The sequence below is a fragment of the Acinonyx jubatus genome, chromosome A1, assembly GCF_027475565.1.
Source record: "Acinonyx jubatus isolate Ajub_Pintada_27869175 chromosome A1, VMU_Ajub_asm_v1.0, whole genome shotgun sequence".
NCBI classification, from domain to species: Eukaryota; Metazoa; Chordata; class Mammalia; order Carnivora; family Felidae; genus Acinonyx; species Acinonyx jubatus.
Window position 1 is genome coordinate 115,413,206 of NC_069380.1, and position 15,459 is coordinate 115,428,664.

The 15,459-nt window shown below is 41.6% G+C and overlaps 1 protein-coding gene across 3 annotated transcripts in view; it reads left to right on the forward strand.

The window, feature by feature from the left end:
• The window catches only part of LOC106968330 (protocadherin alpha-C2), a 195,817-nt gene that overhangs the window by 11,334 nt on the left and 169,024 nt on the right, over window positions 1-15,459 (forward strand). Inside the window, exon 1 of one of the 3 annotated variants that reach the window (XM_053222108.1) lies at window positions 8,226-13,910. The exons of the other annotated variants lie outside the window; for them this stretch is intronic. Within the exon in view, the coding sequence (XP_053078083.1) occupies window positions 11,556-13,910 (2,355 nt within the window). The 5' untranslated portion in view covers window positions 8,226-11,555. Of the gene's footprint in view, window positions 1-8,225; window positions 13,911-15,459 lie in introns of those variants that run through there. 3 annotated transcript variants of the gene reach the window in all.

Genomic DNA, 15,459 nt, shown 5'->3' on the forward strand with positions numbered 1-15,459 from the left:
GCCCCACATGGGGTCTGTGCTGACAGCTCAGAGCCTGGAGCCTGCTTCGGATTCTGTGTTTCTTTCTCTCTCTGCCCCTCCCCCGCTTGTGATCTGTCTCTCTCTGTCTCTAAAAAATAAATGTAAAAAAAATTAGAATTGTATCTTTGTTCATCTTCAGTTTCTCACTACTTTAATTAGTAAGCATTGAAAAAATCAATAGTAAGTGAACTTTTATACTTCCTTCAGTGTATCTTCGTTTAGAAAACATTGGTTTTGAAAGTATATTATTAATTTTGTTAAGAATTGTTTTCCATCAGATGAGGCTCCTGGGTGGCTCAGTTGGTTGGGCATCTGACTTTGGCTCAGGTCATGATCTCATGGTTTGTGGGTTCAAGCCCTGCATCGGGCTTTGTACTGACAGCTCAGAGCCTAGAGCCTACTTTGGATTCTGTGTCTCCTTGTCTCTCGCTGCTCCTCCCCTGCTTGTGTGCTCTGTCTCTCTCTAAAATAAATAAACACTTAAAAATTTTTTTAAATTGTTTTCTGTCAGAAAACTTTGTTGAGAATGCTACTTTCTATCTAATTTTAAAACTATTCTACTAGCAAAACTTATTAATCATTAACCTATTTTGCAAACACTTAGTAGTAAGGATGCTAATGTCCAAAAACTCCAGTAAGTCAATGTTATTACTTGTGACCTTCCTCTGAATACTAACCTATTAAGGTGTGTTATATAGTATGTAAACCCTCCAAATAACTGCAACCAAATTAAACAAAATGAAATTATTTTGTAGTCATTTCTCTATTTAGCATTTGATCATTTCTCCAAATAGATGGACTTCCATTCAAGTTTCCTTGCCACTGGAAACTGAACCTTAGCCATATTAGAGATTAGAAAACAAGCAATTATTTCTAAACCATGAAAGACAAAATGAAAATACTAACCTTGCTTGTGGAAGGTGATGGGTTCCAGTGTATATAATTATATAGAATATATCCACCTGAGTTATAACTACAACTTACTACTTCCTGTATGAGCATCCTTATCAAAACCTAGTTAATACTCAGTGACATTGTGGGCTGAAGCTAACATATACAATAGAAAGATAATCCTTTTTTTCCCATTTTCATTTCAATTTCTCTCACTATCCTTTGTTGACTCCTGTCCATCAAATGTTCACCACAACATGTCCAACCTGAATTCACATGTTATTTCATTAGGCCTTATTTTCATCCTATTGTAATTATAGGGTCATGCAAAGTTTTTGTCTCCCAGGATGTGGAACGTCAGTCTTCAAATCGAGCTGTCCTCTTCAAATTCTTGACTAACAAGATTCTCAGTTAATAAGACATTTTAAAGACTTTTGAGTTTTTCTCTTTAGAAATATATTGCTGCTCTACCAGATTAATACTAATCGTTCTCACATAAATATCCTTTATATTCTTTTGTACTCCTCATCTATGCATTTAATTATTTTCAAAATAAAGTAAATGGACAGGGAGTCTTTTCCATTGTCTTCCAGTGTGTTTGACATGTGTGATCATTTTTTGCAAGACTACAGTTTGGGTCCTCAGACAGAGGAACAATGCTAATTGGTGTTTTAATTCAGAAAAGGATATTTTTGTGTGAGTGTGGCTCTTCATAGAATGGAAGCCTAAAGCCAAAAGCCATTTTCAGTAGATTGATATTTTGTTCTAGACAACCATGAGGGAAAGAGGTTTGTGAATATAATAGGCAAAGAAAGCTTGAAAATAATTATCATTAAAAAAGAAAAGAATTATGTCCTTTTATGTTAAGTTTCCTTATGTTAGGAAAATGTATTGTGCTCTAGTTATTGAGAATTCTTCATTGGCTATTAAAACTCAGATGTCTCTAAGATCATGACTGCCAAAAAGCCAAATGAAACTAAGCTAAAATCCAGGTTTTCACTATGCAAATTGAAATATATCTTAATTAGGGCATCATATAAGGAAAATATTTTTGTATCTCTGGAAAATAATAGAGGCTGCTGCTGAGACATCATATTTGCCTAACTAGCTTTGTGACCACCTTAACTTAATGCATTTTATTAGGCAATTGAAGAGAACCAAACCATTCTATTAGGTAAATATTCAGGAAATACCTGGTATGTATTCTGAGCTCTTAAACTAATAAGATACAACTATTCTCTTTAAAAATTTGTATTTTATAAAAGAAGGCTCCAGCTATTTGGATCTTTGTACTTATTACATGACACTCCTGTCATTAGACATACATACCCAAATGCCTAAAAAGGATAAATTAATGTAATAAATGGCCCAAGTGATTCAGTCTGTATGCTATAGTATATAAAAGAGAGTAAAATTACCTGCTCAATTGGTTTAATCATGAAAGTCTTCATTTCATTGGTCAAGAAAATTTTTAATGGTATAAAATGGGGGAAATTGCTGTATGAGGCATTTGGAAAAGATGGATCGTACTTATGAGGATGAATGATTATGTTTATTTGGTGAAAAATATTGTTGGAAGCCGGAAGTTGTCCACTAGGACTAAAATACATGAGCACAGTACAAGAAAATAGAAATGTATGTACACTAGACACTGGAGAACAGGCAAGTATTTATAAATCATAAGAGACAAATTGAGAATACCAATCTTGATTGTTGGAGGTGAGTGTATTTGTTAATAAAATTATTTGGAATACTTTCCCACACTAATTATATATTACAACATCGTAGTTCCTTCTTAAAGCTCTTTGCACCTTCAGCCCTGAGGTGAATTAATGAAGACTTTCAGTTAAGTGCTGGTAATTTCTGCTTCCTTTTTCAGACATTTTAAAAAGTCCCTTTCAAAGACTTATTCTTGGCATTGGAGGTTTCCTAGTTCAGAGGGTTCTTTGAAGTCTTCAACACCAGAAATATGAAATACAAAGATCAAAAGTGTGTCATAATTAATAACTATTTCCCCCCATTTTCAGGAACACATATAATCAGTCAAGAATTTTCCTAATCAACACTTAACAATTCAGTTTGCAAAATGTGTATTAACTCCAGTTGGGTCTCTATAAATAGTTAAAACCTGTATGAAAAAAGGATTTCCACTGAAGTAAAAGTTGCCCCTGTGGTGAAACTAAGGGTCACATTCAATCAGAGGTACCAAACGTGTAACTTAGTAGCACAAAATGTGTTGCTATTCTCCAACAGCATTAAAGTACGCGGAATGGCAAAAGAGTAAGGCTGAGCAGTATCAGAATTTATTACTTACGGTTTGGAGCCACATGATGTCGCTCTGTACCATAAAATTGATCTGCTAGAGAAAAAGAATATCCCTTCTGTTATAAAGAAGCTGCATCCACCATTCAGATAGAAATGGAGGATACATCGGCATAGACTGAACGGTTAGAAGATATTTCTTGATTTTGAAACGAGATCCTTTAATGAAAACAAAGCACTGCGGGCTCGAGATGGAGTTTTCCTGGGCAAGCGGCCAGGAATCCAAGCGTCTGCTGCTCTCACTTCTATTCCTCGCAGCCTGGAGGGCGGGGAGTGGCCAGGTCCACTACTCGGTCCCGGAGGAGGCCAAACACGGCACCTTCGTGGGACGCATCGCTCAGGACTTGGGGTTGGAGCTGGCGGAGCTGGTGCCACGCCTGTTCCGGGTGGCGTCTAAAGGCCAGGGGGACCTTCTGGAGGTAAATCTGCAGAATGGCATTTTGTTTGTGAATTCTCGCATCGACCGCGAGGAGCTTTGCGGGCAGAACCTGGAGTGCAGCATCCATCTGGAGGTGATCGTGGACAGGCCGCTGCAGGTTTTCTATGTGGAGGTGGAGGTGAAGGACATTAATGACAATCCTCCTGTGTTCCCCGGAACACAAAAGAATCTATTTATGGCGGAATCCAGGCCTATTGACACTCGGTTTCCACTAGAGGGCGCATCGGATGCAGATATCCGGGCCAACGCTATGCTGACCTACACACTGAGCCCCAATGAATATTTCTCGCTGGAAAAGCCGTCCGATGACGAGCGGGTAAAACGTCTCGGACTACTACTAAGGAAATCTTTAGACAGGGAAGAAGCTCCAGAAATTTTTTTAGTGCTCACAGCCACTGATGGCGGCAAACCTGAGCTGACTGGAACCGTTCAGTTACTCATCAAAGTGCTGGACGCCAATGACAACGCCCCAGCTTTTGACAGAACACTCTATGAGGTGAAAGTACAAGAAAATGTTTCTAATGGAACGTTGGTAATGAAACTAAACGCCTCAGATTTAGATGAAGGCTCGAATGCAGACATTATTTATTCATTCTCAACTGATATTTTACGAAATGTAGAATCCAAGTTTCACATAGATCCAATTACTGGAGAAATTATGGTAAAGGGATATATCGATTTTGAAGAAAGAAAATCCTATGAAATTCTTGTAGAGGGTATTGATAAAGGACAGCCCCCACTCTCTGGCCATTGTACAGTTATGGTGGAAGTCGAGGACACCAATGATAATGTTCCAGTAATGGAATTCAAGTCCCTGTCACTCCCAATCAGAGAAGACGCTCCACTAGGCACGGTCATCGCCTTGATCAGCGTGCATGACCTCGATTCTGGTGCCAACGGGCAGGTGACCTGCACCCTGTCACCCCATGTCCCCTTCAAGCTGGTGTCCACCTTCAAGAATTACTATTCGCTGGTGCTGGACAGCGCCCTGGACCGCGAGAGCGTGGCGAACTATGAGCTGCTGGTGACCGCACGGGACGGGGGCTCGCCTTCGCTGTCGGCCACGGCCAGCGTGTCCGTGGAAGTGGCCGACGTGAACGACAACGCGCCGACATTCGCGCAGGCCGAGTACACGGTGTTCGTGAAGGAGAACAACCCTCCCGGCTGCCACATCTTCACGGTGTCCGCGCGGGACGCGGACGCGCAGGAGAACGCGCTGGTGTCCTACTCGCTGGTGGAGCGGCGGGTGGGCGAGCGTGCGCTGTCGAGCTACGTGTCGGTGCACGCGGAGAGCGGCAAGGTGTACGCGCTGCAGCCGCTGGACCACGAGGAGCTGGAGCTGCTGCAGTTCCAAGTGAGCGCGCGCGACGCGGGCGTGCCCCCGCTGGGCAGCAACGTGACGCTGCAGGTGTTCGTGCTGGACGAGAACGACAACGCGCCCGCGCTGCTGCCGCTGCCTGGGGCGGGCGGCGCGGGCGGCGCCGTGAGCGAGCTGGTGTGGCGGTCGGTGGGCGCGGGCCACGTGGTGGCGAAGGTGCGCGCGGTGGACGCGGACTCGGGCTACAACGCGTGGCTGTCGTACGAGCTGCAGCCGGCGGCGGGTGGCGCGCGCAGCCCGTTCCGCGTGGCGCTGTACACGGGCGAGATCAGCACGACGCGCAGCCTGGACGAGGCGGACTCGCCGCGCCAGCGCCTGCTGGTGCTGGTGAGGGACCACGGCGAGCCGGCGCTGACGGCCACGGCCACCGTGCTGCTGTCGCTGGTGGAGAGCGGCCAGGCGCCCAAGGCCTCGTCGCGGGTGTTGGCGGGCGCCGCTGGCGCGGAGACGGCGCTGGTGGATGTCAACGTGTACCTGATCATCGCCATCTGCGCGGTGTCCAGCCTGCTGGTGCTCACGCTGCTGCTGTATGTGGCGCTGCGGTGCTCGGCGCCGCCCAGCGAGGGCGCGTGCGGGCAGGGGAAGCCCACGCTGGTGTGTTCCAGCGCGGTGGGGAGCTGGTCGTACTCGCAGCAGAGGCGTCAGAGGGTGTGCTCTGGGGAGGGTCCGCCCAAGACCGACCTCATGGCCTTTAGTCCCAGTGTACCTGACTCTAGGGACAGAGAGGATCTGCAGCCAGCAACTGGAGATTCCCTTTCAAAGGTTAGTTTTAAATATCTTTTAGTTAACCTGAATTATTTAAAGTTTTACTTTCCTTTATTCTATCAATTTCTTCCTAATTAAAAAATGTTTACAGTGAAATTTCTCTGACATGCTTCTTCACTTGTTTTGTACCCAGTTTAGCTAATATCTTTTAGAATTATAGGACCCCAAGGCAATATGTTGTCTTCATTATTCAATGCATATTTATATAATTAATGTTATAAATTTTGTGCTTACCATCTTCACTATTTATTTTTAGTTGTAATCAACACTTGAGAGAACTTTTTCCTTTCATTTGCCTATAATACATTGAAAAGTGCCCAGATATAATAATATAACTCAATCAATTATTTGAAAGCGAAACTTTTATTTCTTCTGTTCTCTGGCACAGAGAACAAACCCAAGCCTCTTGTTAGTTCTCTGGCAACGCTTGTGATGTGTGTGGCTCACAGGCCTTCCCGGGGATTGTGACTCAGGCTTCTGACCAGATGCTGCTACTGTCTGGCCCCCTGCGCTTAAGGTTACTGTCCGTCCGGGATCGGTCTGTTGGTATTTTTTTTTTTAATGTTTCTTTTTAAGCGTTATTTATTTTTGAGAGAGAGAAACAGAGTGTGAGGGGGGAGGAACAGGGAGAGAGGGAGACACAGCCTCCTGTTCTACTTAAGAAGTTACTTAAATTTGGGGCACCATCTGACTTCTGCTTAGGTCCTGATCTCATGGTTCCTCTCTCTCTCTCTCTCTCTCTCTCTCTCTCTCTCTCCTCCTCATGGGATTCTCTCTCTCTGCCCCTCACTCACTTGCATCCTCTTTTCTCTCTCAAAAAACAAAGCTACTTAAATGAACCTCCAAAATAACTTTTCCTTATTTCTCCCCAAATGTAGCCAGTTTTAACTCTATAACTGTTACTAGTTTTTACCTGTTTCCTGTGCTTTATCTAAATATAATTGCACAAAATGTGTTATGTGTGTGCCTGTGTTTGTGTGTTCTTCATATTTATCATTCATCATTCTCTGGAATCATCCATATTGCTGTGTGTAGTTGGAGTTCATTTAATTTGTTTTCTCTCCAGTAGTTTATGACTATATTATGAGTAATTTTCCCATTGTTGAGCATTTTGAATTGTTTCTCCTTTATGTCTGCTTCAAATAATGCTATCATAAATATATTCCAAAATTTTGGGGTGTCTGGGTGGCTCACTCAGTTGAGCGACTGACTCTGGATCTTGGCCCAGGTCATGATTTTACGGTTCATGGGTTTGAGCCCCGCATCCTCACGGAGCCTGCTTGGAATTCTGTCCTCTCTGCCCCTCACCTGCTTGTGCTTTCTCTCTCTCAAAATAAATAAATTAACTTAAAAAATATTTTCAGTGCCCATGTACACAGAATTGAAATTAGAACATAAAATATTTGCATAGATTCATCTTTAATATACAAAACAGATTTCCCAAATGTTTTTTATCCATTTACACTGTGCTAACAGTGTATTGCTCTACATCATCTCCCTAATTGGGCATTGTCAGATTGTCTATGTAGTTGCTATTTTGCTGGGTGTGTTTAGTATTTCCATGTTGTGTTTCCTGATTTATAAATGAGGTTGAGCACCTGTTTGTATTATTATTGGCCATTTTATATCTTATGTATACAATTGCTGTTTGAGTCTCTGCCTATTTTTCTATTGTGTTGCATTTTCGCTTGCTTTTTGAAAATTTCGTATATTCTGGATATAACACTTTCTTGCTTTTGCATTCTTCTCCTCTTCATTATTTTATCTTTTGGTGAATAGAAATTTTAAATTTCAGTTAAGTTCAATTTATCAATCTTTTCATTTTTATTCTATGTCATGTAGATAATTTCTTTGGTATGTTTTGTTTCATTGTTCACATAAGATATACATCCTTTTTTGAATTTTTTTTGTCTTTTGTGACATAGGGGTCAAGATTAATTTTCCCCAATGACATTCAACTGAAACAGCACCATTTCTTAAAAAAGAATTCCACGTTTTGATAAAATATCCATTATATGGGTATGATCTTTTTTGTTCTATTTTTTTAAAATTTTTTTAATGTTTATTTATTTCTGAGGCAGAGAGAGACAGAGCATGAGTGGGGGAGGGTCAGAAGAGAGGGAGATACAGAATCAGAAGCAGGCTCCAGGCTCTGAGCTGGCAGCACAAAGCCCGATGTCAGGCTTGAACTCACAAACCGTGAGATCATGACCTGAGCTGGTCGGTCGCTCAACCAACTGAGCCACCCAGGCGCCCCTGTTCTAATTTTTTTGACTTAAAAACATTTTTTTTTACATCAATGCCATGTTACCTCTTCCATTTCCACCTAAATTTGTATATAAATTTCATAAGAACAATTTGGTGAGGTTTTTATTTGGATTGCATTAAGTCTATTTAGAAATGTGAAGCACGTTGACATCTTTACAAAAATGAGTCAATTCATGAGCATGGTCTATTTATCTAAATAATCTTAATATTTCTTAATAATTCTTCATGTTTCTTAATATTTCACAATTTTCTGTATAGAGGTCCTTTACATATTTCACTAGATTTATTTTTAGCTATTGACATTGGTAATCATGATAGATATCAGCTCTAAGTTAAATTTTATTCTGTTTAATAATGGCACATGTGGATGTATGGTGTGGTTTGTTTTTGTTTTTGTTTTTTTTAAATGTTTATTTTGAGAGAGAGAGAAAGAGTGAGAGTGAGTGTGGGGGAGGGATTGAGAGGGAGGAAAAGAGAGAATCCCAAGAAAACTCCACACTGTCAAGGCAGAGGCCAACATGGAACTTGATGTCTTGAACCCATGAGATCATGACCTAAGCCAAAGTCAGACTCTTAACCGACTGAACCACTCAGGTGCCCCTAGAATAATTTTTAGTAATTAAATTTTTTGTCAAATTTGGTGCAGCAGCATAAATTATTTATAAATCTCTAAAAGACTGCTTCAACTTCATGTGTTATTTCTGGGCAGTATGGTAGACTTTTGTAAACTTTTACAAATAGCAGAGAAATATAGCTTAATAAAATTTTATTCTGGAGGATTTTTTAGTGTTTATTTTTGAAGGAGAGAGGGACAGAACATGAGCGGGGGAGGGGCAGAGAGAGAGGAAGACACAGAATACTAAGTGTGCTCCCCGGCTCTGAGCTGTCAGCACAGAGCCTGATGCAGGGCTTGAATTCACCAGCGTGAGATCATGACCTGAGCCTAAGTCGGACCCTTAACTGACTGAGCCACCCAGGTGCCTCTATTCTGGAGTTTTGTAGGTAATGGATGATATCTAGACTCCAATGCAAAATTAAATTTTCTAGTGTAACATCTTCCTGAATGCTTCCCATTATATTAAGTAGAGATACCTCAAAACTCTATCTGGTTTTCTTAACCTAAATTCATTGTCAAGGAAGGAGTTTTCTTTCTGTATCAAGGTTTAAATATAACTAAAATTTTTACAGAAACTAGCAAATGAAAGGATCAGTTAATAAGGTAACCTATAATATTTGATTGAAATAATGGTTTGGAAAAAGATCTAAAGAATTTTCTTTACCTGTGGTGTTGTCTATGGAATTAAGAGCAGAGAGTCTATAACTATTGAGAACTTAACCACCCGAAAGAGATGAGTATTGAAAGACAAATGCAAGGCGATAATCCAAAAACTTAGTATTTTTGAACAGATGTGAAGATGGATGTCAAGAGTCTTGTTTTCCCCTGAAATTTCTCTATGAAAAAAATCACAAACTAAAAGAAGCATATGATACTGTTGATGCCATTTTTTCCTTTGTGTATACTTTCAAAATATTTAAATATATACTGAAAATACTCTATAAATTACCATGCATACATAGTTAACATCACACTGTCAGTTTGACTGTTAAATACTTGACATTTACTTTTTTCAAAAGTAAATCTATTTATAATATATTTTTGGAGTTTCACATCAGTCATGGTTCTATAATAGAAGGTAAATCAACATTAACATGATATTTTCAACATACTTGTTATCATTTTTTTTGGTTTTTTACTTTTGTATATTAAACTGTTTTCAAATTATCATTATCAGGAACAGATAAGTAATCTTGAAAATTTAAATTTCTTTAGTGTTTGGGTGATCTGAGGGCTGAGAGAAAAGCCATGTTAGTAGAGAGAATAAGAACTTTTGAAAAACTAAAGGGAATGGTAAATGTACTGTTAAATATTATATAAGAACTGTATCCAGTAACATTATCCTGTATCTTTACTACTTTGAACACTGGAAAGCAAGTGTATTTCAAATGACTTTGTATTTTCTACTAAATTCTTATTTATCTTCTATTTTTTGTATTACACTTTTCCACATTTGTTTTATACTTTGACCCAAAAATAATACTTCAAGTCTCATATATCACTTAAACCAAACCTAAGGAACAAATTTGGGGTTTATGCTTTATATATACAAGGATCAAATAATAGAATTATTGATCCCCTGGACCCTATGTCTTCATAGGTAAGGCATATTTTTTAATATTTATGGAATTCTAGGGAGTATATATACAAGCAGAAGTTTAAATACTTTTTCAGTGGGAAAAATTGGTGACATTTTCTTTTGGGACATTTCCTTCTGACCATATTTATAAGTAAGTCCAAGTGGTATCATGCAGCAGATGAATTGGATGATTAAAAAGAGATGAAATTAACATAGAGTTAGTCCAGTTAATAATGTGATTTCTATCTTTTAATTTTTATCGGAACCAACACTTTTTATGGAGTAGTGTATCCACAAACAATATTAGTAGTTTGATTTGCTGCATAAAAGCAAAGATATGTGCTTTCACAATTTGTATCAACTGTGACTTATCAGGAATGCAAGCTGAAGAAATGCTGCCTAGATGCATCTAATTCAAAAAATGGTGTCAAGATGTTGACCAAGTCATACTATGATTTTGGCCTCTAGAAAATGCAAATCTCCAAATTATGATTTTTTTTTTAGTCAGTCAGCAGTTAAAAGTAGGTGATATATAGAGAAATTAAAGAAATGGATTTTTAGCAATTTGAATATCAGACTTCCAAAAGGGAACTCAGACAAGAATGCTATTCAAATAGCTTGTTACTTTGAAAATAACAAGTCAATATTAAATACTGCAAATAGGAATATAAATGTTTCATGAGTAATGTAGAAGTAGTTACAAACAGCCCATCAAAATAATAGAAAACACTCAAGAAATTTCACAAGATATATTTAAATATGCAAATAAATGAAAAACTAAAGCTTTTAAAGTTAGTTAGGAATTCTATAAAGAATAGACCAATACAAATTACTCTAGTAAACATTGGTGTGGCATGATTAAAGTAGAATGGATTTTGCAATATTTTGATGAAAACTGATACCCTTTATTGTAACATTAATGATACATTTTGATTAGAGAGAAGGAAAATAAAGAATTCCTAAGAGTCATTGAAATTTGGAAATATTTAACGAATGGAAACAAAGCATAACAAAGTAAAAGCTCACCCTTCCGTCCACATGATGGCGCTGGAAACCGCAAGTTTTGTGGTGGTGTTTTTTTTTTTTTTCCCCCGAAAAAGGAATACAGTGAGTTTATTTTCCTTAGACAGAAAGGAAAAAGGCCACTCCATTTTTTGCTCTGATGCTGAAGCTGAAAAGGTGAGCAAATAAAAAATTATAGCAAATTGGAAATTATGTTTCCAAAAGCTATCGTGTGGTAGTGCAATAGACATTTGAAAATTGCAACGAATTTGCGATGGTATATTTTCAGAGGAGTCCAGGTTCCCGGCGCCTGCTGCTCTTGCTTCTGCTTCTTACAGCCTTGGAGGCAGGGAGTGGCCACGTCCACTACTCGATCCCGGAGGAGGTCAAACACGGCACCTTCGTGGGCCGCATCGCCCAGGACCTGGGGCTCGAGCTGGTGGAGCTAGTGCCACGCCTTTTCCGAGTGTCGTCCAAAGGTTATAGAGACCTTCTGGAAGTAAATCTGCAGAATGGCATTTTGTTTGTGAATTCTCGGATCGACCGGGAGGAGCTGTGTGGGCGGAACGCGGAGTGCAGCATCCACCTGGAGGTGATCGTGGACAGACCACTGCAGGTTTTCCATGTGGAAGTGGAGGTGAAGGACATTAACGACAACCCGCCCCGGTTCTTGCGTCGGGAACAAAGATTATTTATTTTAGAGTCAAGAATAGTAGATTCCCGGTTTCCGCTAGAGGGCGCATCTGATATGGATGTCGGAGCAAACGCAGAATTGAAATACAAATTAAATCCTAATGAATATTTTGACTTGTATGTTAAAACAAACGAAGAAGAAACAAACATTTTAGAGCTAGTATTGAAGAAAGCATTAGATAGAGAAGAAACCCAAGAACATCTTTTATTACTGACTGCAGTTGATGGAGGAAAACCTGAACTAACAGGTACAGTTCAATTATTGATCAGTGTATTGGATGCGAATGATAATGCCCCAAAATTTGATAAATCAGTTTATAATATAAGATTATTAGAAAATGCACCGAATGGGACATTAGTTATTAAACTGAATGCCTCAGATGCAGATGACGGCATTAATAAGGAAATAGTGTACCTTTTTAGTAATCTTGTTCTTGATAACGTCAGATCTAAATTTATAATCGATTCAAATAGTGGGGAAATAACAGTTAAGGGAGAACTGGATTATGAAGACTGTAATTTATATGAAATTAATATTGATGCTGTAGATAGAAGTTCATTCCCATTAACTGGACACTGCAAAGTTATAGTAAAACTTCTGGATGAGAATGATAATACCCCAGAGATGGTCATAACTTCCATATCTCTGCCTGTTCAAGAAGACGCTTCACTGGGGACCGTCATTGCCCTGATCAGTCTGTCCGATCGCGACTCAGGTCCCAATGGGCAGGTGACCTGCACCCTGTCACCCCATGTCCCCTTCAAGCTGGTGTCCACCTTCAAGAATTACTATTCGCTGGTGCTGGACAGCGCCCTGGACCGCGAGAGCGTGGCGAACTATGAGCTGCTGGTGACCGCACGGGACGGGGGCTCGCCTTCGCTGTCGGCCACGGCCAGCGTGTCCGTGGAAGTGGCCGACGTGAACGACAACGCGCCGACATTCGCGCAGGCCGAGTACACGGTGTTCGTGAAGGAGAACAACCCTCCCGGCTGCCACATCTTCACGGTGTCCGCGCGGGACGCGGACGCGCAGGAGAACGCGCTGGTGTCCTACTCGCTGGTGGAGCGGCGGGTGGGCGAGCGTGCGCTGTCGAGCTACGTGTCGGTGCACGCGGAGAGCGGCAAGGTGTACGCGCTGCAGCCGCTGGACCACGAGGAGCTGGAGCTGCTGCAGTTCCAAGTGAGCGCGCGCGACGCGGGCGTGCCCCCGCTGGGCAGCAACGTGACGCTGCAGGTGTTCGTGCTGGACGAGAACGACAACGCGCCCGCGCTGCTGCCGCTGCCTGGGGCGGGCGGCGCGGGCGGCGCCGTGAGCGAGCTGGTGTGGCGGTCGGTGGGCGCGGGCCACGTGGTGGCGAAGGTGCGCGCGGTGGACGCGGACTCGGGCTACAACGCGTGGCTGTCGTACGAGCTGCAGCCGGCGGCGGGTGGCGCGCGCAGCCCGTTCCGCGTGGCGCTGTACACGGGCGAGATCAGCACGACGCGCAGCCTGGACGAGGCGGACTCGCCGCGCCAGCGCCTGCTGGTGCTGGTGAGGGACCACGGCGAGCCGGCGCTGACGGCCACGGCCACCGTGCTGCTGTCGCTGGTGGAGAGCGGCCAGGCGCCCAAGGCCTCGTCGCGGGTGTTGGCGGGCGCCGCTGGCGCGGAGACGGCGCTGGTGGATGTCAACGTGTACCTGATCATCGCCATCTGCGCGGTGTCCAGCCTGCTGGTGCTCACGCTGCTGCTGTACGTGGCGCTGCGGTGCTCGGCGCCGCCCAGCGAGGGCGCGTGCGGGCGGGGGAAGCCCACGCTGGTGTGTTCCAGCGCGGTGGGGAGCTGGTCGTACTCGCAGCAGAGGCGGCAGAGGGTGTGCTCTGGGGAGGGTCCGCCCAAGACCGACCTCATGGCCTTCAGCCCCAGCCTACCTCAAGGTCCTGGCTCTGCAGACATCGTGAGTCTCAAAAATATTATTCACAAAAATGTTCGTTAAGTCTTTAATATTTAATATTTCCTTCCAACTTCTTTTTATTTTAAATTATGGTTTTATATTTGATTATTGTCTCATCATTTAGATGTAAATTCTGAATTGGTATTAATTCATTTACTTAAAATTGGTTATGGTTAGAATTCATTTTAGTTTGTTGCATATAATCGCTTTGCACTAATGGATTTATTTCAGTAACATACCTCCCCTTTTTTTAGGTTTTAAAAGTTGGAGTTAATGGACTAGTGTTCTTTGCACAATAGAAAGTGTTTCCAAAATTAAATTTTTAATGAATATTTTAATTTTCAATCTTTAGGAAATGTAGGAAGACACTTGTATGACATATTTGGTGGAGTTATTTATTTTCAAAGTCTCCTATTACGACAGTGAATTTTTTTTTACAGTGAAGTGTTTCTTTTAAAATTTTTTATTTTTTAATGTTTATTTTATTTTTTGAGAGAGATAGAGCATGAGTGGAGGGGGAGGCAGAGAGAGAGGGAGACACAGAATCCGAAGCAGGCTCCAGGCTCTGAACTGTCTGAACAGAGCCTGACATGGGGCTCAAACTGGCGACTGTGAGATCGAGACCTGAGCCGAAGTTGGATGCTTAACTGACTGAGCCAGGCACCCCTTAACTTCCTTTTTAAGTAATATTTGTATACTGAATGATTCTTTTCAGGTTTCTCTAAATGGTTGGCTTTCACATACTTATGATGAATTTGATATTTATGATTAATTTTTTAACTTTAGAGGCTTCATTTATTTTTGAATATGAAATATACTTATATGGTTTACAGTGGTTTAAAATGTTTCCCTTCCAACTTCTGTATCAAGTCACTCGGTATACCTCCTTGAATATTTCTAAATTAAAAAATTTTAATTGTTTTATTTTAGAGAGAGAGCACAAAAGCGGGGGAGAGGGAGAGTGAGAATCTTTAGCAGGCTCCACGCTCAGCACAGAGCCTGACATGGGGCTCAATCCCAGGACCCTGGGATCGCGACCTGAACTGACATCAAGAGTGGGACACTTAGTTGACTGAGCCAACCAGGCACCCCTTAACTTTAATTAGCTAATTCAATTTTTTAATGTTTATTTTTGAGAGAGAGACAGAGCATAAGCAGGGGAGGAGCAGAGAGAGAGGGAGACACAGAATCCAAAGCAGGTTCAAGGCTCTGAGTTTGTCAGCACAGAGCCTGATGTGGGGTCTGAACCCACGAACTCTGAGATCATGACCTGAGCCTAAGCCAGACACTTAACCAACTGATCCACCCAGGTGCCCCTAATTAGCTAGTTTTAAAGTTGATATTCAGAGGGACTCTTGACTTACAGCAAAATTTATGAAAAATCTTAACTGCTCTAGAAAACCTTCAACAATAAGACTGAAAGCTAATATATCTTTTCTCAAGGCTAATTGCCTGCAAGCAAAGGAAAATTTCATTTGGATGTTATTATTCGTTAGCATATGAACTCTTTGTGTACCCACACTAAAAGCAATAGAAATTCATCAATAGGGAG